Source organism: Helianthus annuus, chromosome 3, assembly GCF_002127325.2.
Source record: "Helianthus annuus cultivar XRQ/B chromosome 3, HanXRQr2.0-SUNRISE, whole genome shotgun sequence".
NCBI classification, from domain to species: Eukaryota; Viridiplantae; Streptophyta; class Magnoliopsida; order Asterales; family Asteraceae; genus Helianthus; species Helianthus annuus.
This window is the reverse complement of record NC_035435.2, coordinates 147965504-147991047: the sequence shown is the minus strand read 5'-3', so window position 1 is coordinate 147991047 and position 25544 is coordinate 147965504. Positions and strand designations below refer to the sequence as shown.

Sequence of the window (25544 nt, the reverse complement as noted above, 5' to 3'; positions counted from 1 at the left end):
ACCCGCGATTTTATAAATCATTTAGTTGGGTTTTGAAATCCTTAAAGGATTATTGTACAGGAATGACGTGCGTGATTATAACGAATCACATCTGCCATGAATGTTAACATGCGTACAGAGGTTAACAGGGAAATCAGAATCTTTTCAGCTAGGTCGTACCATCTTGGCTGATCTTAAAAGACCCCAAGCTAGGTTTCACCCCCTTAAGATTCTTTATTTAGGCAGATCAATGTAAAAGGAATGGTTTTGATTTATTTTTATATATATTAAAACAAAACTCATAACATACATTCCAAAATCTCAAATACAATTACATATTGCCCTAAACGGGTCTTTCAAATAATACATACCTCCATAGAGTTTTTATAATAAGTGACAAGTCCACGCAGGGACTAGTACAAGATAGGTGTCCATGTAAGGACTAAAGATAAGTCCACGTAGGAACTGAAATACGATAAGTTGTCCACGTAGGGACTTATTTCAAAGTAGAAATTACAGTAGTACAACTATTAAGGGCTAGTGGTCACGTTTCTTCTTTTTGCCCTTTAGTAGGTTTGCCAAGCCCTTGAGAAATCCTCGGTGGCTTTTCTTTTCTTCCTCGAACTCTCTCTCCACACGATCTAGTCGATGGAGTATTTCTTCCTGCTCAGGAGGAGAGAATCGTGGTTGTGGCGCTTGATGCGGAACTGGAGGTCTGGGAGGTATTGGATACCCATGAGCTGAGTAATCCGGTGGTCCCATGTTTCCATGTGCTCCGTCAGGGTAGCGCGCATTATATCTAGCCGACACCACATATGGGTCGCGCTCATAGCCGTAGTTGTATTGTGCTTGCGACGGTTCAAACGGGTTGTAAGCCGTTGGACCTGTGTAAGCTGGTATGGGTTGGTCATACCCAAATGGTGGCGAATTTCGTGCAGTAGGTGCGGAGTTCGCCTCCTGTATAGGACTTGAAGGTCCTTCTTCATGTAGTGGCGGATAGTGGCTACTACTAGAATGTCGAGGAGTGCTGAAGTGGTTACCCCCTCCTCCTCGTGTAGACATACGAGCATTGGTCCTCCTACGCCTCGGCGGATCAGGTATTACTGGTTGTGCCGGTGGCGGAGGTGGTGGCGTAACTGCCTCAAAGCGTGAATCCTCAGAGGGATCCTGTGGATGTCTCGGTTGCGATGTCTGATGAGATGGTGTGTTATACCACTCATGTCGGTCAAACAAGGCCATAAAGCTGTCTGGGCCTTGATACTGCGGACCATGATATGAAGATCCATCAGATACTTCTATCGGGTGCGTGGGCGTACCACGAGCTGGTTCAGTTGGATCCTCATCTTCCTCCATGGGATCTTCAGAAAAGTGGTCTTGAGGACCAAGCGGAACAAATCCTGAAGGTTCCTGTATGTAGTCAGCCGGATTAAACTGAGCTACGTAGTATGGACTAGGGTCGTCGTAGTTTCGGTGCGATACCGAACGTTGTAGAGGTATGAAGGAAGGTTGTGGGTTGTTGGGATTATTTTCTGAGTCTGGCCCAAAGGAGTGTCGGTAGGATGGCGTCGAGCTGTGCGAAGTGGAATGCCTCGCTGGTTCGTAAAGATCTCTTCGTCGTTGTGGCTCTTCGCTCCTTGTCATCGAAGGATGTCTTGTACCAGATGGTCCAGCTTCTTGATCGTGATGTGTCACGATTTCTCCTCGGCCTCTACGTCCCCTTCCTCTTCCTCGGAATATAACAGGTGGCATTTTCCTGCTCCAAAACTTATTAAAAATCAAATCGAAAATAAAGACAAAAAGGAGTATTAATCCGAATTTGTCCTAAGTTATTGTCTAGACTCAAGTATGTGCAATTGTGTCACTGAGATTAAACACATTAGGATAGTGTTTAATTCACTCAATGTTGGCTCTGATACCAACCTGTCACACCCCGATTTCCACGTGTCTCACCGGTGGGCCCGGTGGGGGATTTCCGTGACGATGTTGGCAACAATATAGTCAAACCACACAATTATATAATGCACAGCGGAAGCATAAGATAAATATATAATTTCAACCTCTGATTATTATCAATGTATTACAGAGTTGAATATCCACAGTGGATCGTAAATACAGGTAAAGTATTGTTCCATTAGATACTGCAATCAAGCTTGCGAGGCTTATCCCGACGCTAGGGAGCTAATACCAGCCAATTACGTTTAGATACCTGCACTTAATCTTTTTGGGGAAAATACGTCAGTTTACACTGGTAAATACATTCAACTGACACATTTGAAAATGTTTATTAAAATTGATTTGAATGCACAAGGCACAAACTCTTTCATAACTTGGGAAAATTCATAATGATCTTGTGAACGTTTTACATGTTCTTTTATGCGTTCAGTAGCCCGGGTCGTGCCGGGTTAAAGATTTATAGACACACCACGTTTGCGTAAAACCGTAGTACAGAAACCAACGGCTACGTCTTTTAGTTTTAATGTCGACACTTTATACCGGGTGTACGCCTACACCGGGATGTCGATGGTCGTGGCCATTTCGTAAAATGATGCCGAGGATATCCGGGACAACGGTCATTAAACCCCCCAAAGGCTTATAAGCAACAAAACTGTTTAAATGAGCCAATCATATTTAATCAATTAACCACCTAAGCGATGGAAGTATATAATGCTCAATCAAGCGGTATTAATATACCGTAACCCAAGCCCATATAGGGGAAATAAGTCAAAAGTATTTACCTTTGCAAGTATTAATCCTTAATTTAGATCAAGTCTCCGATAGCTTTTACTGGGGCTCCTAATCTGGAACGAAGGTTTTAATTAACCTCTTAGAATCCTAACGGTCCTTGTATTAGCCGTAGCTTAAACCGGTTGATTCCGATATATAGATATGGTTAATTCGCACGAAAAGGCGAAAACCGAGAATGGAGTATGATTTGGACCCGACAAGTTCAGTGACTTGTTTTATATGGGTTTATAGTTCATACTCTGGATTTTGGGGTTCAAATAATATAATTTGACCCATATCGGCTATTGCACGAAAACTAGTTCCGTGGGCCGTACCGTGTGCGCAAATAGGCGAAACGGTTAACCATAAGAGTCGTACGCTTATTTCCTAAGTCAATATGCCTTAAAAGTATTTTGGTATCAGTAGGATACCTTCCGTAATGCCCGTAACGAGTTTAAGTCAATATTATGCCCCGTAGGGGCTTTTCGGTCATTTTAAAGACTTTATAAGGGATTTTCGAGTTCTACAGGAAATCTGAGTTTCCCGAACAGCTTATAAAGCTTAAAATACTTTATTTATTATTTAAAACCAGTGGCAATTGGAATCGGGTCAAAAGACCTTGTAGAACTCCCGTTTTGGTCAAAAGGGGCATATTCGGTATTTACCGAACCGTAGCCATAACCGCAGGTTATGAGCAAGGTAAAAATTATTAAAAATCTTTAAAATTCCCAAAATATTATTTTACCACAGTGGGTAAAAGTTTTGGTGACGAAAACTTGGGTTAGATGGGCGTTATGCTAATTGCGCCGTTAATTACAAAACTTTCTTAAAAGTGCGCCTTTTAGCATAACTCTCATTCTAGACCTCGGATTGACGTGAAACTTTAAGGACATGCTTATATTTTAACAAGCAAGGTTTTGGTCCGTTCACGTGTCCGAAATACTCGTTTTAATTTTAAAAGGCCGTTACGGTCAACTTTTAGGCGAATGACGGAAATGCGCTAAAGACTCGGATAACTCATGAACCGACCACAGAGGCTTATACCAACATGTGACCTGGTCCTAAGAGAGTCCTAGGGTATATTTATACCTCACTAAAACGGGTCAGAACTGAAGTCAAAACAAAAGTCAAACTTTTGCGACATTCGGCTCCGAACCGGTTCTATATAGTAAATGATCGATTCAAACGAGCGCAAACAAGTTTATATACTTATTATCATGTTTTATGATTGTCAAAACAGGTTCCATAACATATATATTACAGATTATGCATAAATCGCTAAAATAGCTTTCTGTTGACTTTTTAACCGCACGTTTGACTCGATAATTGACATAGTTAGAGTGGTGATCAGGGGGAACCATTTTAGAGGTTTAATACCCACATAAATACCAACTCATAACCATTTTTGATTCGTCATAAGACTGAATCATTTGCAAGATATTGCAATGACAACCGCTAGTTACGACGGTTGCGTTTATGAGCCATAACTAAGGAAATGTGACACCACAAAGGGTTAGATCACTTACAGAGGTTGTGTTCTTGCTTATGGAGCAGAAGAAAAGCTAGAGAGCTCCTTAGAATGATCAGATAGTGTGTTTTGAGTGTGATGAAGGTTATGAGCACAATGGTGCTATTTATAGTGCAACCATGCCCTCTAGTTCACTACACAACAATCTATACTGACCATGATGATGGGTAGATGTCCCCTGAGTGCTATGGGTCGAGTAGGGGTCGCCCATGCCTCATAATTATGTGCATGATCGTTCACAAGCTCCAAAAGTCAAGAAACTACAACTTTCTGCATCTGGGCGTCGTACGCGACCCGCATGGACATTCCATGCAACTTTTACGCGGGTCGCCTGGGATCAGAAGATCAGACGCGTAGTTGAGGAAGCTCGCGGCCCGCCTCAACTTAGGTTTAAACCTTATGCGGGTCGCCTAAGGTTAAAATTTCAGGATTTTTCAAATCTTTTATAATGATTACAGAATCGGGCCATTAATAACGAAATCTTTCGTAATGATTCACCTGGCCTTTCGGTTCTGAAGGGGTAACTTTGCGGTTTGGCCCTCGGTTATTTACCGATAGGGGCCTCGTGTCAATTACCCGCATTATTAAGTCCCCGGTTTATTTATTAATTATATTGGAAAGCCTTAACTTTCACTGTTGACGCTTTTAACCCTTCTTCATCGAATTCGATCGTAACTTTCTCGTTTCATATCGAAACTTCGCGAAATTCATATATATTATTTTAGTGAGGGTATAATACCGTTACAAAGTCTTGGGAACGTTAAAGGGTCACTCAGAGGTATTATTAAACATGTTGACACAGTTAACCCCTGTAGTTTGTAATCTCTCACTTTCTTCCGCGTTTTATTTTTGTACGATCTATAATTTATTCGTTTGAAGGTTTAAGCATTATTTAGGGATACTATACAGTATATTTACCCTTGTTGACATTTATAACCCTCGAATTTATGTACTTTCAAGGTTTGTCAAAATTAGTCCTTTATTTATTATAGATGCCACGTGTAAACAAATGACACGTGTTAACACATCATTGGACACAAAATTTCGAGGTGTTACATACGGTATTTCCTATGAATCGAAACAAAAAACATATAAGCTTAAAATTTAATTTTAATGATGTAAAACTTATATGTAACAACCAATAAATATTTTTAATATGGTTGTTGAATAATTTGAATCTAATTAGCTATATAGAAACCAATAATTGTTGATTAAAGTTTATTAAAAATTAGGATAATTAACAATTATACAAAATGAATATAGTCAACTTCTATTTTAGGTAACTTTATTTAAAAATAAGCCAAATATAATTTAAATTTAAAATTACTATAATATGTTGGAAGATTTAATCAAAATTATATATAGAATTTTAAATTTTAAACCACTAACATGTCTTTGTACATTGAACCCACTTAAAAAGGAAATCCAATTAATGTTATTAACTCCAAATCGTTTACTTCCATAATATCCTCCAAATCAAAATTTTGAATTTTAAATCAAGTTATTATCTATCATCTAAATAAGGAAATTATCAGCGAAATATACTAAAAACACATTTGTTGACATTTTTAAAAAATATTAATATATTCTTAAAACAGGCTTCTAATAATTAAAACGATATTAGAAAACATACAAATGTTAGCATCTTGAAGGACATAATCATCTAAAATACAGTGAAAGTTCAAAACTCAATTCCGTATCTATTATTTTAATGATTTAAAGCATATACGGTAAAAACCAATAAATTTTTTAATATGATTGTTGAATAATTTGAATCTAATTAGTTATATAGAAACCAATAATTGTCGATTAGAGGTTATTAAAAATTAGGATAATTAGCAATTATAAAAAATGAATGTAGTCAACTTCTATTTCAGGTAACTTTATTTAAAAATAAATCAAATATAATTTAAATTTAAAATTACTATAATATGTTGGAAGAATTTAATCAAAATTATATATAAAACTCTAAATTTTAAACCATTAACATGTCTAGGTACATTGAACTCACCTAAAAAGGAAATCCAATTAATGTTATTAACTCCAAATCATTTACTTCCATATTATACTCCAAATCAAAATTTTGAATTTAAAATCAAGTTATTATATATCCTCTAAATAAGGAAATAAAAATTAACAATAATAATTTTGGAACAAACGGATGGATAGCACCGAACCGTTATCATGATCTGAAATTCAATTGTCAAACATCAAGGATCAAACCATTAAACTTCAAGAACAAATATGATATTCAATCAAGCTTCAAACAAAACAATAGAAACGTGGAGCAAAGATTCTGACAAAACAATATTACAAACTTAAAAAAGAGAAAACACATAACATTCAACTAACCTCTGTTGCTTATTGAATGATCGGAGTCCGATTGTTATCCAAGATTTAGGGATTCACATGAAAATCAAAATAAACAAAAATCAGTAAGTTTGATAAATGTCCAATACATGAGTTTGATAAATGTCCAATACATGATTAACGTTCATAGACACTACATAAATCAGAGAATGTAGATGATGATAACAAAACCTCTGATCTTGATATTGTTTGCAAAAAAAATATAAATGTTCAATCGCTTAGATTAAAGATGCACAGTAGATAAACAACAAACTAAAACAACATACCTTCAATTTTATGATCGGATCTACAAAATTCAGAACAACATAACTTATTTTGGTAGACTAACAATCCGAGTCCGAATTTCAAAAAAGATTGAGGGTTCACCATGAGAAAATACAAACCATAAATCATTCAGAACATATATTAATAAGTAAAAAAATAATGAACAGAAAGGATATAAAATTACATATTACAAACTTAAAAAAGATAAAACAACTATAACACTTAACTAACCTCTTTTGATTGACGAATTATCGGAGTCCGAAATCAGATCTACAAAAATCAGAACAAAGAAAAAGTTATTACAAATCAGAACAAAGATTATTAGAAATCCAAAGAAAGAAAAAGATAAAGTTTGATCGGATCTACTGAAATCAGAACAAAGAAAACGTTATTAGAAATCGAAAGAATCTTTATAAAATGAACTTTATATACAATTGAACAACATAAATAACAACATACCTTTAATTTCTTTAATCAGAACAAAAATGGTTTTTAGCAATCAAAACAATATTCATAAAAACAACTTTGTATAATACAATCGAATAACATAAATAACAACACACCTTTAATTTCTTTTATCGGATCTATAGAAATGAGAAAACAAATGGTTTTTAGCAATCGAAACAATCTTTATAAAAACAACTTTGTATATACAATAACATAAACAACGCAGATCTAGGTTCGATTAGATATATTTACCTTTGATCTTGATAAAATCTTGAAGATCCGATGAGACGATGAACAATTGTAGAAGAAAAAGAAGATAGAGAAGGGAGATTCGGTAGGTATGATTTCGGTGAACAATTTTGGCCATTTTTGCGGGTATTATTTTAGGGAGATCGAAGATACCTTATAATAAAGATGAAGGAGAATGAAGATTATTGACTCGGAATGGCAATGCTTGAATCGTATGCTTGAACCAGAAGGGAGATGAAAGGAAAATGGAGATGAATGTGGTGTCTAGGGTTTTGGAAAATAACATATAGGATCCATTTTCTGTTGACCCGACCCAACTCAATTCGGATCCCGCCTTTTTTCCTTGGAATCGTGATTGTTGAAAGCTAATTGGGATTTCCCTCCTAAACCAAATTGCCACATCAGCCTAGATGGCCAAAGACAAAGGACACATAGCCCAAATCCATCTCATTTATATATATACATAGATAATTTAATCTTAAGAATAATATTAGTTATAATTGTGGTCATGTTAACTTTCTGGGTAATAGTAACGAGAATCAAATAATGTATAATACCTCCCATACCAGTAGTTATTATAAAATATAATAACTTAATCACTGTAAGTATAACTGGTAACCATTTAGGATTTTTAGAAAGCATTTGTAATATAATTGTATCACAAAAAGGTGATAAAAATGTGATAAAAGAGTATGGACTCACAAACGGTGAGAAAAGAGAAATGAACTCACATTGCAGATTTCTACGGGCAAGGTTTAGTCTACAGATATCCTTGATATATTGCTGATTCAATTTGAGCAGAGTCTAGTCTACTGATTTGCCTTTTTATCCTAAGTTTAATAACAAGCACACAATTCTGGGTTAGTAATCAATCCAGCATTTACGATAACTCACGAGATCAAATTCTCACAACGAACGACAAAGTGCAATACTTCAACTCATTTATCGTATTAACGACAAACGACAAAGTATAATACTTCAACTCATTTATCGAATTAACGACAAACGACAAAGTATAACCCAATATGGGCGGCACTTAAACATCCATTGGATATATTGATCGTCGGAAAATGAATCGTAGCAGCGATTGTGCTAATACCCTGATTGCGGCAGCGTTTCGAGGTTTGTGTGTGTTAATTGTGATAAACAGAACAGAAATCGGGGTCTGAAGCGAATTTCTTCGTCGAACCAACGCCCAGAAGCCAGTCCCAACCTCTACTATTTATAGCTGGAAATTAGTCCCCCTCGCGCCACGCGAGGGGTCCCCTTGTTCCTGTCGCGTGGCGCGACAGGTTACTTTTCACCATAGGGTTGCCACGTTTATAGGTAGGCTAGCTGAGTCGACAATTCGGCCAATAGCATTTAGACAACATTTTTATGAAGATAATCGTCAACTAGGTTTTGCCCCCCCCCCCCTGAGTTTTAGGGGCCCTGATCCTGATTCCGATTGCTCTGAAACTTTCAGGGTTTGTGCAGAATTACTTGGGTGTTTCAATTAGGTCTTCCTATTTGAATAAAATAATACAATACATAATGGTTTTGACGAGGGTTGTTACAATAATCGATGCCTCGACTCAGGCCAAACATCCGCTATAGCCTTTTTCATCGCAGGGTCCTGGTCAGTAACGATTACGGGAGGCGCGTACCCATATGCGTTCTTGATCGCCCTAAGTAACCAGCTATACGTCTCTGCCGTTTCAGAACCGAGAATTGCAGCACCAAGTGTCACATTCCTATTATGATTATCAATCCCAGTGAAAGGGACAAACATCATGTTATACCTTAAAAAAACACACAATCAGCGATGACAAAAAGATTATGATGAATTTATAACACAGTAACTTTTAAAACACATTGAATATATAAAAAATTAAACGCATCATTACTTATTACGCTTGTAGGTAGCATCAAATGATATAACGTCCCCAAACATATAATAATTTCTCTTCATATCCTCGTCGGCCCAAAAAATGCACTTCAACACACCTTCGTCTGTCGTTTCATATTCACAAGAGAAGTTCGGTAAAAACTCCTTTTTCCTCATCAGTCGCTTGACAAACATTTCCGCATCAAACTCTCCGATAAAAAGATTTAATTCTTTCTTGAAATTTTTAAAATCGACTTTGGTCGCACCGACTTTGTCGAACCCACCATACACTTCCTTCATAATGTTAAATGCACGAACAGGACCAATGTTGAGATGTGACATCTTGTTTATCATCTCTTCGTGAGCACGATTAATACCCCTGTTTTCCTTGAGAAGATGTAAATCTTCTTGATGCACAAAATCATGGTTGTGCGCCTCTATAAAATGATACAGCAAATACTTCTTAGCATCGGTAAGCTTTATTCTGATCGCAGCTTGGCATCCGGTCCTTTTGGATGGTACCCTACGTACCCACCTATCAGACGGCTGTTCAACTAAGGTATCGACCGGTCGAAAGTCTTTTTGACCCTCCTTTGAACAAAAAAAGTACTTGTTTATTACAATACCACGGTTCTCGTGCTGTGTGCCCTTCCTTACAGTCCAACCTCCCGCTTCTGCGTAAGTTTTATAAAAGTTATACGCGTCATCAACTGTGTCGAATAACATTCCCTCTGCTGGCGTCAACGAAGAGGGTGAATCTGGAATATATCTCTTTGTTCCAGTGTTTGGAGATACTTGTTCAACACCACGTAATTGGTAATTAGGTGCATCTAGAACACATGACAAAAAAAGTGTATAAAACACATTTATAAACAAAAATAATGCAATTTAAAAAACACCGATTCAATGATACAAGGTGAAACTAAAAAAAACATTTACCTCAAACTCAATAACTGTTAAAACACATCACATATAACAAACTGATTTTTTCTCAGACAGAGTTTAAATAAACAGAACAAAAAACTACAACTATGGAAGTTAAAACACACCATTCAAATATGTAAGAAAAGGGTGACCATAATACTACAAACCATCAGCCCACTTATATGAATCAATGAACAAAAACAACCTGAACATGTATGACTGTTAAAACACAACACCAATAACAAGATGATGGTTTGGCACAACCTCAACATCTGTTGAAACACATAATTGGTAAAACACATTGCAGTTAAAACACATCATTCAAGAAGAAACTATAACAGAACACATAACTAGTAAAACACATTACTGTTAAAACACACCATTCAATATGGAACTATAAAAAAAATTGGCTTCAGCCTCAATAACTGTTAAAACACAACACTATTTAAACACACAATTCAATGGATTTATATAAACCGTTGACTACAACCTCAAAGATTTGTTAAAACACATAACTTGTTAAACACATTACGGTTAAAAAACAAACAACCTGAATCTGTATGACTGTTAAAACACAGCACCAATAACATACATGATGGTTTTTTGCACATAAATTACAAGTATGGATTTTAAAACACACCATGAAATATCTTAAGGAAAAAAAATTAATCTTCAGATTAGAAAAACATCGGTCATCTTATAGAATCAATGAACACTAAACGTCAACACCTCTGCTGTTAAAACACAGCATCAGGAACAAACTGACGAATTTGCATAAACATGATAATAAAACAACACAAAAGCCTACAAAAGTAACTGTAATTACCATCTCCAACATCAGCAAGGGTGTTCAAAGCCATGATTTTTCAGACTGAACTAATATAGAATAAGAACGATGCTGATGAAGAATAGAATGATCGAAATTATAATATATATACATGTGTTTCGTGTTCGTGGAATTTGGAATAGATTTGGATTAAAAAAAAACTATAATCCCGCATATCATGCATATAATCGGTTACAAATACGAACATGCAAAAATATGGTTATTTGAGATAATTACCAAAAATAAAAAAATATATGCAATTACATGTTTGCCCTTCTAGTTAAAATACATCCATGCCACATGTCAATATACTATTGCTTCCTAGACTTTCTAGGAAAATTGGACTTTCCACACAACTCCTACTCTATATATATATAACTTAAGGTGTGGATGACTGTTTGTGCATTCAGTGGATACCAATGAGCCACGAAAGCAAAGAAGTTGATTGACTTTTTCATAGTTGACATTATGTAGTTACTCATAGTCTCACATTTTGCTGTTATTTTTAAAGAGATGACCGAGTCCGAGTTGACTGATGGGTCGACTCATCATAGGTAACTTTTTGCAGTTTTTCATAAAGGTGTATTGGGTGGAAGCGGCAAGGGGTGCGTCAAGTGCCTTTACTGCAAGGGGAACACATTTTTACTTTTTTATATAATAATACAAAACTAAATTTAGAGATTAAACATTAATGTATTTAAATTATTAGATAAAAAGTAAATAATTAAAATAAAAACTTAAATAATTATTTGTACTTAATTAAAATGAAAACTACATAATTAAAATTAAACCTCTAAGCATTGGTTCCCGTCTAGGATGGCTTTACAAAATTTGTCACGCCAAAATGTGATTAAATGTCTGCATCGCCACTAGCGATGGGCCGCCAAAATCGTTTGCTCCTTCGTTATGTCGCCACCACAATCTTCACCTCGTTGTAGACAATTGGTTAAATCTACGAGCCCTAATCCTTTGTTAATGGTTTTAGGTTTTTTTGGTGGTAGTGGATATTTAGGTTTTTTTTTTTTTTTTTTTTTTTTTTTTGGTGGGTGGGGGGTTTAGTTTTTTTTATTTTTTGTGTAATGTGTTTATTTTTAGGAGCCTTTGTAGACTTCTTATTTTTAGGAGTCTTTGTATTTGATACTAATGTTTTCTTCTTTATATGAAGAATTTACAAACTACTGCATTTTTAAGAAGCATATTATCAGATGAAACATACTTCAATTAAACTAATCTAAATAGAGAGATCAGAGTTTCTCTTTCTTTGCTTGGGTACACAAATGACCATTCACACTAAAGAAGTTCAAAATATGTGAGTGAGTTTACTTATATTATAAGGAATGGTTGTTAGTGTTTTTGAGTGGTTATGAGTGAAGGAGAAAGAAAATATACGGCGATGTTACTATTTATCTGTAAATATATGGGAAAAAATATCTAGAGGGAGAAAACCTTATAAATTTTTTTAATATTTTTAGAAATGGTTGTGAGTGAAGGAAAGAGAAAAAATAATAATAAATGTATAAAAGATATTATTTAATTAAAAATGTGAGAGAAAAAGTAGTTTTTAATGTAAATATAGGAATACGAATCTATATCTTCTATACTATATAATAAAAGAAACCAATGAAATGACACATGTTATTCTCTCCTTCAATTCTATAATTTTATTTATAATTTTTTTAATATATCTTTTTAATTTAATATATGAATATCGCTAATCATTATCTTAAATCTTTTTAATTTAATATATGAATATCGCTAATCATTATCTTAAATCCAATTATAATAAATATTTTCAAAAATATAATAAAAATTCTTGAACATATATATTCGAATACTAAACAATATAAATTGATTATATAAGAGTAGGAGTTGGGTGGAAAGTCTATTTTTCCTAGAAAGTCTAGGAAGGAATAAGAATTGGACATGTGTCATTGAGGAATTTTAAGTAGAAGGGCTATCATGTAATTTCACATTTTAATTTTATTTTTGGAATGTATCTTCATTAACTAAAATTCCATGATTTTCGGAATTTTTATTATTTTCGAATTCAAATCTGGAAGTCAATGTGTTTATCTGAAAACTATCAGCATGTTCTTAGTGATGTGTGTTACTAGTCAGAGAGGTTGAAGTCAGTGTGTTTTAACACTCTGAAGTCAATATATAATCAGGTTGTGTTTTAACAGTTCTTTTGCATTTTAACAATCTGAATGTGTTTTATGTTATTGTCTATGTCACATTACATCGCATATTACATTGTTCAGAAGATTACTGGAATTTATTAGCATGTTCTTGGTGCTGTGTTTTAACAGTTTACAGGGCTAAAGTCAATTTTTTTATAGATCCCACAATATAAAGATGGTAAAACACAGGGTATGAATCTGATTGCTGTTAAAACACAACTGTATGAATCTGTTTGCTGTTAAAACACAACTGTATGAATCTGAATGCTAAAACACAACTGTATGAATCTGCTTGCTGTTAAAACACATCTGTATGAATCTGGATGCTAAAACACAACTGTATGAATCTGAATGCTAAAACACAACTGTATGAATCTGCTTGTTGTTAAAACACATCTGTATGAATCTGCTTGCTGTTAAAACACAACTGTATGAATCTGTTTGCTGTTAAAACACATCTGAATGCTAAAACACAATTGTATGAATCTGCTTGCTGTTAAAACACATCTGTATGAATCTAGATGCTAAACCATAACTGTATGAATATGCTTGCTGCTAAAACACAACTGTATTAATTTGCTTGCTGTTAAAACACATCGTCAAGAAAACGGAGATGATAAGAACAATATTTGAATGGTGATAATGAACTCGGAGATGGTGGAGATGGAGAAGTGTTTTAATTTGATCCGGTGCTCTCCATCGTTTCTAAAGTTATCTTCTTCCATGATTGTAGTTATTTTTGGTAGGGATTGGGGTTTCCAAGATGGGTTTGGAGAGAGAGAGAGAGAGAGGGAAAATCGCTTGAAATTAGGAACTAGGCGGTTATCTAATTGATTTAAAACACGGCCATTGACAAAATTGCCCCTACTCATTTAAAACAATCAATTAGTTAAACTCAAATATTACAAGATTGCCATTGATTTAATCTCAACCCTTAAACACACCAATCGGATGGACCAGATCGCTTCCTAGACTTTCTAGGAAAAATACACTTTCCGTGCGAACCCTACTCATATCTATCTATAATCTACAATATATTAAAAAGGAGAAGTGGTGTACAAGATTGTAATTTTGCCAAACATACAAATTTAAAAGCATAATGTACAAGAGAATAGTAGCCATATTAAAGAGATAGATTAGGAAAGTGATCCAAATTTTAAGACGCCTTAGGGTATAGGGATTTCATCCATGAACTTTTAGAAAGCGTCGGGCATTGAATGGCTTCAGAGTACCCTACCCCTTCCATTTACCGGGCGATTGGTTTCCCTGTCTGTTTCACTTGAAGTCTACTATTTTAAGCCCACACTTTTGAGAAGAAGGAATCCCAAACACGCCCTTCGTCTCGCAGGTCAGTTTTCTGTAACCCTAATTTTTCTATTAATGGTGAACGGCATACTGCAATGGATTCGAAGGGTATTCAGATTGAAGCCATCTCAGATTAAACTCGCAATAACGAGGACAGTGATTTGTTTTCATTTTAGGTATGTTTTTGCAGTTTGATGCTCTAATTGGTATTATGTTATTTCAATTATTCGCCCCAATCCTCAAAATTTCCTTTTGAATTCGCTTGCTTTCCTCTGTTTCGGTTGATTAATTGAACACCCGTTTCGATTTCACAGTGTTTGTTTCGAATTTTGAGTTTTGCCTATTAGGGTTTTAGCATGATAATCAAGAGGAAGTTGAAATTGGCAATGCTAATTTAATCAAGTGCAGTTTTCCCGATTGTGGTTCAAAGCAAGGTTTGCACCTTTTCGATATATATGTGGTATTGCTTATTTTGTTTCTAAATCTCTGAAAGATAAGTCCATTAATTCATTAAGCCTTCAATTTATGTTTATTGTTTGTAACCTGATCTGAGTTATGTTTATAAAATAGAAAAATGAAACAAATTAGTTGGAATACCTTAGCTCAAAGAAAACTATTGATTCTTCATGACAGTGGAGTGTATGAGTTATTACAACCAATGCCAATTTTTCTACAACTTTGTAAACATGTTGGAGATGTTATCAATTATTCATTTTTTACGTATTGCAGCTTCATTGCGGAAGATAATCAACCGATGCCGACCGTAATCGTCGAAGAACTTCAACTAATTTAGCATAAATTTTCCTTTTCCATTACCTGTTTGACATCAACTGTCTTCGACTGCTGAATTTATACGCAAAGCAAAACTGTCACAAACCATGGTGGAAGGAATCAATGGATAAGGTACTTCCCACAAGGACACAGTGAACAGGTTTGATTTCCATTATTTGTTTGTATAATCTGTTGTTAAGTTTACTTTTTGGGGTCAAGTTATTCTACAAAGGCTTCTAATTGTAAGAAGTGTAAGAAGGATTTATAGAGTGACAAATGTCCAATGACCTAAAACTAAACCTACTACATCACCACCAAAAACCTAAACACCCATCCCCACCCCACCCCACCATCACCCAAAAACCTAACCCCCCCCCCACCCAAAAACCTAAACCATCCCCCCCCCCCCCCCCCCGGCAAAAAAAAAACTATATAATTAGTGGGTTTTTTTAGGTTATTGGACACTTGTCACTCTATAAATCCTTCTTACACTTCTTACAATTAGGATCCTTTGTATTTGATCCTAATCCTACTTTTTGAATACATCTTAGAATATAAAAAATAGCATTTGCATTGAATTTGGTGTGTAAAATTGGGTTTTGTAGTAAAAAAAAACAAGAAGGCGTACCCGTTCTTCTCATACAGGTCATTCACGTGATACCGCAAAATGGGTGGATCCAGACAAGGCAAGCTCATCGAGATAGTCCTACACCAATACTTCTATCAGGTTAAGTTATGCTTTCTTGTTTGAACTTGTGTTTTTTCTTCTAGCTCAATTAAACAAATTTGGACCCAAGTATGCTGTTTTAAAAGTATGCATAGCAACTGCTCGATAAAATATCTGTGTGAGAATTGCATAAATACAAAAAAGTAGAAAGGTTGCAGTTCGAGAAGAATCAAAATTCTAATCCATATACTCTTTTTTTAGCTGAAATAATTAATATGGTTTTCTTATTTGATTCGATTTATTTTAGTATTTCTCGACATAATTCAACCAAGATACGATCAAAATCGGCTGCAATGGATAGGGCCAGAAGTAGTTAGTGAAGATTGCGAGCTCTTATTCGCTTCTTAACGGAACTGTATGTCTTTCTAAATAGAGGAGATGTGAATCCACATGCTCAAGAGGTTTTATTTCTTTTTTATTATCGTCACTTGGTTTTTAAATTTTTTTGAAGCACTATTATATGTGCTGGATATAAGCAACTCAGTCTTCTGGCATCAATCAACAGAAGCAGGTACACTGGTCTCTATTATGGTGGACCATATTTTTTTTTTTTTTTTTTGCATTAAGGATACTGGTTAGTCAATTCATACAATCTATGTAGCCCGTCTTTTGGTTTGAGTATTTTTTCGTTTGTCAGATATTTTTATAGTAATGGTGGGGCTTTTAGTTATGTGTTAGTTGGATATAATATATAGGTGGCAAAATGGGAAGGTTGGCCGGTTGGGTAATAGGTCAAAACACGTTTTAAGTTTAAGTGAGTTGTGTTCAATTGACCTAAAATTCTTTTTATTGACAATTTTTATAGTTCTTTCATTAAATAGTTTGTAAATGAAATGATTTAAGGGGGTATGTGTTAAAAAATACACTTTGGGTGACTCCCCTTTCATTTGACCAATTTTCTAAGCTTTGGCTTTATTTTGGAAAAAGATGGGCTATTTGTAAACACTTTTTTCCCGTTGGCGTGATGAAATCGATTATCTTATGTAGATGTGCAAAATGGGCAAGTCGGGTGGGTTGAGGCTTGGGGTAACGGCCTTAGCTGGGATTGGGTCAAAAAGGGTCGAATTGGGTTGACATGTAGCACTATCATATCATCCAATATTTTACTTCTTTGTAAATACATAGTGTGTTTAACATGACTACCAAGTTCTAATGTCAGATTGATTTATTCTATATGAATTAATTCTAAAGATATGGTTTTTCTATCTTAAATTTGTAGCAGTCACTTTAGTTGGGGCCTGATGATCATCTCTATCTGGAAGGATTTGCATCAAATGTCTTTGCAAAGGCCGATAAGCAAGACCGGCTGGAAGAGCTGACATGTATGATATGCTCTACTTCTTATGATATAGTTATTGTAACATTGGCTTACTAAAGATTTAGCACACTAAGAATGATTTAATGTGCTTAAAAAGGCTTCCAAATTCATATGCCATGGGCTCGTACATATAAGAAACTCTCTCTTTTTTAGCAATTCCTCATGAAAAACAACCGCCGCCTCTGGTTGAAGTTTAACATTGGAGTTCATAATGTTTTTTGCTATTCAAGGGTTTATTGATCAATAGCTTTTCGGATGTATTTTTGCTAAGATGTTATGGACATAGTAGGCTATTACCAATGTTGTATATGGTATTGCACTTATGATTTAAACAGTGTTTCTTAAAGTTAAATTGCAATATGGATTTTTTAAGGCACTTTCTTTGTTATGTAAGTTCTTAATGAGCAGTTTTTAATAGGTATTTGCAAATAGTGTTTAATTACATAAACACTCATTGTGGGTGAGTGCCGCAAAGCGCGAGTGCTTTTTATTTATATACACACTTGTATATGATCTTTTTAAATCGCTTTAAGGTTTGAATTATGTTCTCTCTCCGTATTGACGACCCCGCTGCAACGCGCGGGTTCCCCACTAGTAGTATTCAAAATATCATAAATGTTTTCAAAAAACAGCATTATCACTTGGTATTAATATATATATATATATATATATATATATATATATATATATATATATATATATATATATATATATATATAAATCTCTTGAACATATATATTCGGATACTAAATATTATCAGTATATATATATATATATATATAGGTAGAGGATCCTGTAAAAAGTGCTCAAAGTGTGAGAAGTGTATTATAACACTATATATAATACTATATAACACCATATAAACACCGTATAACAATATGTAACACCATATAATACCATATAACACTATGTAACACTATATATCATTATATAACAAATATAACACTATAGGTTGTCTGATAGCATGTCTATGATAGATGTATAATGTTATATTTGTTATATAATGATATATAGTGTGACATAGTGTTATATGGTATTGCATGGTGTTATATATTGTTATACGGTGTTTATATGGTGTTATATAGTATTATAAATAGTGTTATAATACACTTCTCACACTTTGAGCACTTTTTACACTATCCTTACCCTATATATAGGACAAATATCCGTTAGGAACCACCCTTTATTGCGAGAACCGCGAGAACCAATGTGAACATAACCAAAAATGCCTAAAAATAGCTAAAAAACACACAAATTTTTTTTTAATATTTTTTATATAAAAATCGCTACTTTTAGTAGCCAAAAAAAATTTAAATTTTTTTTTAAAATTTTTTTTTGCCTACTAAAAGTAGCGATTTTAACATAAAAATATTAAAAAAAAATTGGGGGTTTACTTTTTAGCATTTTAGCTTTGGGGGGGGGGGGGGGTTAGGTTTTTTTAGGTTTTTTGGGGGTTTTAGTTCTTAGCATTTAGCTTTGGGGGGGGGGGGTAGGTTTTTTTTTTTTTTTTGGGGGGGGGGGTTAGGTTTTTGGGGGGTGGGGGTTAGGTTTTTTTTTATATGCGCAAAATACAACATATAATTATATCAAATGTGACATAAAACTAACCCTTTTTTAGTACTAATGTTGGAAAAAGTGTGTTTTTGTCTTCCTTTTGTATTTTCAGGATTAAATGAGCTCAAATTAACAAAAGAAGCAGAGACAGCAAAATCTAACATAAATACAAGAAAAGGAGCTAAAGTGGAATGCCCGACCCCTCAACAACATCTTCCCAAGCAAAACCAAGAAAACACAAGACTGAACACGCCCCGTGCTCAGCGAGCATGGGGCCGTGCCCAAGAAGCAGCAGAAAAGACAAACCTTTAGAAGCTTCTATTGCCCACCACGGGGCCGTGCCCAGTGGACACGGGGGCGTGGTCAGACTCCTGCAGGCGCATTTATTGTAATTACGAATTACAATTAATGAGGAGAGAGACAAGGATGGACACGGGGCCATGCCCGAGCTTCTGTTCAGCCTATATGTAACAACCCGCACCTTCGTGCGTTGTTACTACTCGATACACTCGTTACACCTAGCACTAGAGATTCGGATCATAATGTAACTATATCAGATATATCGCTAAATCGAAGTGTAATCGAATAATTACGCATATTCAATCGCTATTACAAATCTATTTTCATAAATCATAACACTCACGATGATGTTGAGTGAGGGCTCAATCTACCCTCCTCGATACCCGTGAGGTGTCAAAACGTAAACAAGCAACGCTAACAAAGACTATCGGGAGAGTACCATGTCTCCAGCCATCGTGACGATGACGGCAATACGGGCAAAGTAGTACCCCGATAATCATTGTGGCACATCACGTCGAAGAACGCACTCGAAGGCACGCGTAACTCGATCATCGCACCGAATATTGGGTATATAGATGCGTATATACGACCCTTTTGTGATTAATTATAATAAATAAATAAATAGTAATATAAATATATGAAAACGTGGCCCAAACTATCGCAACGCACCAAAAACGAGGATCGAAAGGCTTCCGTACGGATGGGCCAGCCAAACGACTGGGCCAGTCGATCGTTCGGCTGGGCCGGCCGATCGGACGGGCCAGCCATTCGGCTAGGCCGGCCGATCGAACGGGCCAGCCGATCGGTTGGACCGGCCGATCGGATAGGCCAGCCGATCGGCTGGGCCGGCCGATCGAGCGGGCCAACCGACCCAGGCCATTTCGCCCTCCTTTTCCTCCTCCCTTGCCTATAAATACCCCTCATTCACCCCAAACACTTGTTGTTACTGCTGCTGCTCGACCAAGACGTTCCAGCCCCTTAATCTCTCGATTTCTCGCGATTCTTGTAAGTTTTTAACTCAAATCTTGTACTTCTTTGGTCTATATGCATTCTTTCATCTTTCTACCTTTCGATTTTCGACTTTTAACCGTGAAATCAACGGATTTGGAGTGTTCTAGGGCAGTGTTGCAAAAGTCGGATTCCTCGGCCGAGTACTCGGCGAGTACTCGGTCCTCGGACCTCCACCTTGGCGACTTCCTCCTAGGCGGTCTCAACTAGTCGGCCTCGGGAGTACTCGGTCCTAGTCGGCCTAGTCGGAGCCTAGTCGGCCTAGTCGGAGCCTAGTCGGCCTAGTCGGTCTAGGCGGTCAACGTGGTTTGTTGACTTTTAATCGGTCAAAATCGGCCTACTCGGCCTTGTACTCGGACTACTCGGCCTTGTACTCAGACTAGTCGGACTTGTATTCAGAATATTTGAACTTTAAACATGTTTCATTTTAAATCATACCTAGTTGACATGAATTATGCTTATTTTAACACATAAATAATATATAACAATTAATTTTATTTATATTTACCATGTCCGCGTACTCCCCGAGTACTCTCCGAGTACTCCGATTACTCCCAACTCCCCAGTCGGCCGACTAGGAACCGCCTAGCGACTTTTACAACACTGTTCTAGGGTGATGTCACCATGGAGTTCTTCAAGAGTGATGTCATCTCATGAAGAACAACTCAGATCCGAATGGTTTCCATACGGTTTTACATAAATCTCGTCTAGATCTATGTTTTCTAATCAAGAAGTTATGGATTTGAGATGTTCTAGAGTGATGTCATCATGAAGTTCTTATGAACTTCAAGTGATGGCCTCATTCCACAAGAACAACTCAGATCTAAGATATTCCGCAAGAATGATCAAGGTTTTCACATCAGATCTATACATAAAAAACGGTAGAACCAGAGCTTAGACCAACCTTCTACTCATTCTTAGTGTCGTGTTGGTCAAGGATCTGATTCCTAGCAATGAAACCACCAAATTCGGGTTAGACAAAGGAAAACCTCCAAGAACGGCAAGTCCTGATGGAACGGGGTGATTCCCGGCCGTTAGAACAAGCCGGAATTGATGGAATTTTAGTTGTTCAACACGTCAAAGCAAAACGTCTCGACTAAAACCACTAGAAACACGTAAAATTGCCGAAATCAGCTGGGCGGGCCAGCCGATCGAACAGCCCAACCGATCAGACATGCTAGCCGATCGGACAGGCTAGCCGATCGGATAGGCTGGCCGATCGGACAGCCCAACCGATCGGGCTGCCCATCCGATCGAACAGTCTATTCGATCGGACAGCCCATCCGAACGGGCCAACTTTCGATCTGATTTTTGTCCAATTTCGTGTATTCCGATACCATTTAACGCGTAGTCCAATACTCATGTAATCAGTCTGAAATCAGGTCATTCTCAGGCATTATCCCATCAATCCAACCAAATACGCACTGTGAGTATACTTGACCCCCTTTTTATCGAATTTTGGGTGTAACATACGTTCCTTATAAATCGAACTTATCAAACGAATGATTCAGTTTGTCAATTTATCACTTGCGAATAACTGTTTGCATAGATACACGTGATGCTAGTTGCATGTATGCTAGGACTTATACTCGTGACGTCCCACCACGACTAGTATAGTACTATTTCGCCCGACGGGGTCTAGTTATGCCATCGAAGAATCGAGCATCGAGGACTTAGCTGGTAGTATCAGTTTTGTGAGTATATATGTCGTGCATTACGTTTATGCATGTGGAAATTCGCAGCACTTTTAAATCTAATATGCTATTACATATCAAACCTGTATACTCGCCAATACTTTTGTATTAACAATGTTTTAACGTATGCTGCAGGTTTAGTCGAAGTCTACATCAAATCAAGCTAGGAAGTCTAGAAACTCACCTAAAATCTAGGTTGTCGGATTTGAATTGTTCGAGAGGACAAGAAATCTGTGATAACTTATGTGATTATATTGTTTGTTAGTATGGGATAACAAATGTAATGAATATTATCGCAATATAGTCGTTATGGATTCTCTTAAGCATTCTGATTCGCCTAGTGTCGCGCCCCGATGATTCCGCCATCGGTTGGGGTGTGACAGATTGGTATCAGAGCCATGACTATAGGGAATTAGGCAAGACTCGACCTAGTCCGGGTCGACGTCTTAGGGAACGACCTAGTCTATAGTCTAAGCACCCACAGGCTACCTCGTACGAACCCAGTAGGGTTTGTATTGCGCCTACCTGATGCTTTCGATCGACATTGCAAAAACTACGACTTTGTGTCAACCCCGCATACTACAACTTCACACGAAGAAGCCTTTCCTAAGGCTGGAATACTACCTAGCCTTTCCTAAGGCTGACACAATACACATGTTTTCGAAAATACTCGCATCTCACAATCGAGTAATCCAGTCGAGACCAGGTGTGAAAACTAATAACTCTCGATAGGATTGCTCACTCAGTGCATTTTTCTAGCACGAGAATCTTTCGTCGAGTTAGGAGTGACATCCATACCTCGATGAAGGCCTCCATTTCTAAATTCTAGTGGAGCTCTCGGATTCATTCGATGAGCATAACCACAACTGGGAACGAAACCGTTAAGTCAGGGGTGAAACCCGTACCTTAATGAAACGTTCCACTCCCTAAAATATTTTTCAAAAAGCTCTCACTAGGGACTCGACCATCACAATGACTCGAGCCACGCAATGACTAGGAGGATGAATGCCATGAGCTGCATCCCAGTGGAAGCATAAATCTCCAAAGACAACGCGTGTGCACGAAATTGTTGGGTGTGATTGAGTTACCTTGAGTAATCGACGCCTAAACACCCGAGGCACTCTGAGTATTTTACTAAGCCTACAACTCGCCGGATTTTACAATTTGACGAACTCAGTTACGTTTTATGTGTTTAATTGCGATTATCAATTTTCGCTCCCTGTTTTACAAAACACACAACTCGCACAGCCATCGCAATCCAAAACAAAGACCGAATGTTCGCTACAAAACTAATGTCTAATTGCCCGCTTTTCTCTCGCACTCTCTCTCTCAACGCGTCCTCGCGCATTCTAAACCATAATATATGTGTGTAGGTATGAACTACAACTATCTATATCCAAGTACAATCAAGACATTGTGTGAAAATCTAGGAAGTTTCGTGTCTCCTACATGGCTCCTATGTGAAGTCTATTTATATTGCACTTTACAAGTTTTGATCGCGCTCAATCGCGTCGTAAACTCAAAACCATTATGATCGAATCTCATTCCAAATATCTCTCTGCCTAGATGCCTTTCAACAACTCTATCTCGAAACGAATAGCTAGGAGAAGAGCCAAACGAAGCGCCGATAAGAGGATTGCCTCACTTGTGACCAAGGAAGTGGTCAAGCTCATTCCTCAAATTGTCGCTCAAGTGCACTCTCTCAGCAACGCTCGAGCCGCGAAGGACTCTAAGACGGAAGAGCCGCAATCTACTTTCCTCTACAAACACTTCAAAGCCTGTAACCCGATGGAATTCACAGGTGAAGGAGGTGTGACCCAACTGCTCTAGTGGTTCGATTCTATCGAAGCCACCCTTCGACAAAGTGGGTGTCCGATAGTTTCCGTACTACTTGTGCTACCGGGGTATTTCAATCACGAACACTCGACTGGTGGACCGCCGAACGCAACAAACGTGGGATCTCCGCAGCTTACACCCTCTCTTGGGACGAGCTGAAGGAACTCATGAAGGAAGAATATTGTCCTCCTCACGAAGTCCAGAAGCTAGAAAACGAATTTTGGGAAATCAAGCAAACCGAAGGTGACAATGCTGGCTATACAGCAAGGTTCAAGCAGCTTAGTACTATCTGCCCAAGTCAGGTCAACACTCCAGAGAAAGCCATTCCAAAGTACATCCGCGGCTTACCTGAGTGTGTGGGTGATTTTGTCGAAGCTGCGAGACCAGCTACCATCGAAGAAGCCTACCGTTTAGCCGTAGAGATCAACAGCAAACGAGTCTTGGATGGGTTCTTCTCCAAGAAGCCTGTCAAACAAGCTCATCAAGCAATCATCATCAACTCATCTGACGATTCCTCTGGCGAATCGGTCGATGGTTCATCTGACAACTCCTCTGAAGGTTCTTCTAAGGATTGCTCCGACAATGTCTCCGTCAAATCATCAGGCGAATCCGACAACGACACTGCATCATCTCAGGAAGCTCAACCTAGCCGCAAACGAAAGACCGTGAGCCCAGACTCTTCAACAACTGGACTGTCGTAATCCGAACCTCTCCGAGCAGTCCTAGTTCAACCAAAACGTGCTTACAATGGGCCTCATCCCCTGTGTTTCACGTGCACATATCATCACCCGCCAAAAGCAAATTGTCACTATTGCACAAATTGCAACTGGTATGGTCATCATACACAGCACTGCCGCGCAGGACCGCAACTCTAAAGGAAGTCAGCAACAACCGCAGTCCCCGCAGGTGTCCTCCACAGCAACATTATTTTATTTCTAAAAGTTGTTGTAATAATACGACTTATCGCTATCGTTTTCTTTTATGTGTGGAACCTATTTCATCTATTGTCGTGTGTGGATTCCAATTCTCTTATACTCGCGCACCACTTAAACGCTAGAACTATGTACTATATAACGTATTTTACCCTTACAACACTCTTAGAACGAAGTACGATAGACGTGCAAGGAACAACTAATCACGGGTGCACACGGGATTATTTTGGTCAGTGCACGGAGATCGTAGTGAAGTTCTAATGGTGCCATAATGTTTAAAAGCATGGTCAAGGGTCTTAGCCATGTCAACAAAGCGTGACACCAAAGCACGGGGCATAAGTAGTAGGGGTAGCGCAGGGTGTGCTTTACCATACTACCGAAGCTTTGTGAAGAAAGTGCCATGTGGAGTTGGGCGTTATTAGACCTATTATATTATAATGGTTACTTTCGACACGATGCAAATCGATCGCAAGGCGTAACAAAAACTAAATCGGATCACTGCGCGACTTCTCGTAAGTCTGCGGACGCAACACAATTGCCACATCGATGGACTTAGGAAAGTTCACCCCGAAGAGCAATTAGAGCAACGCAAGACTGGTCGTAAGTCTACATTGTAACTCAATCGCAGTTTTGCTAGATCTATCTCGCAATCAAAATCACTCGATATGTGGCTCGAAATCGCAATCGCATCATGTGTTTCTCTCGCAATCTCTAACGCTGGTTATTGACTATTGTGTGAAC

The 25544-nt window shown here is 37.3% G+C and overlaps 1 protein-coding gene and 1 long non-coding RNA gene across 13 annotated transcripts; one reads left to right on the top strand and one right to left on the bottom strand.

The window, feature by feature from the left end:
- Positions 1 to 9113: 9113 nt before the first annotated feature.
- Positions 9114 to 11212, bottom strand: LOC110932200 (protein FAR1-RELATED SEQUENCE 5-like). The gene is made up of 3 exons (XM_022175553.1): positions 11179 to 11212; positions 9448 to 10258; positions 9114 to 9342 (listed from the first exon to the last, which is right to left on the bottom strand). Exons 1-3 carry the CDS (start codon positions 11210 to 11212, stop codon positions 9114 to 9116), a joined length of 1074 nt encoding a protein of 357 aa, XP_022031245.1.
- A 3304-nt stretch (positions 11213 to 14516) lies between these two features.
- LOC110929936 lies at positions 14517 to 17676 on the top strand. Of its 12 annotated transcripts, none has more exons than XR_002587517.2 (6): positions 14517 to 14839; positions 14978 to 15097; positions 15393 to 15594; positions 16040 to 16161; positions 16409 to 16672; positions 17384 to 17676. It is a non-coding gene; the product is annotated as an uncharacterized LOC110929936 (long non-coding RNA). The 12 variants fall into 12 exon arrangements; XR_002587523.1 differs by having other exon boundaries at positions 14517 to 15097; positions 16409 to 16470; positions 16613 to 16672; XR_002587524.1 differs by having other exon boundaries at positions 14517 to 15097; positions 16409 to 16516; positions 16613 to 16672.
- The last annotated feature ends 7868 nt before the right edge of the window (positions 17677 to 25544 follow it).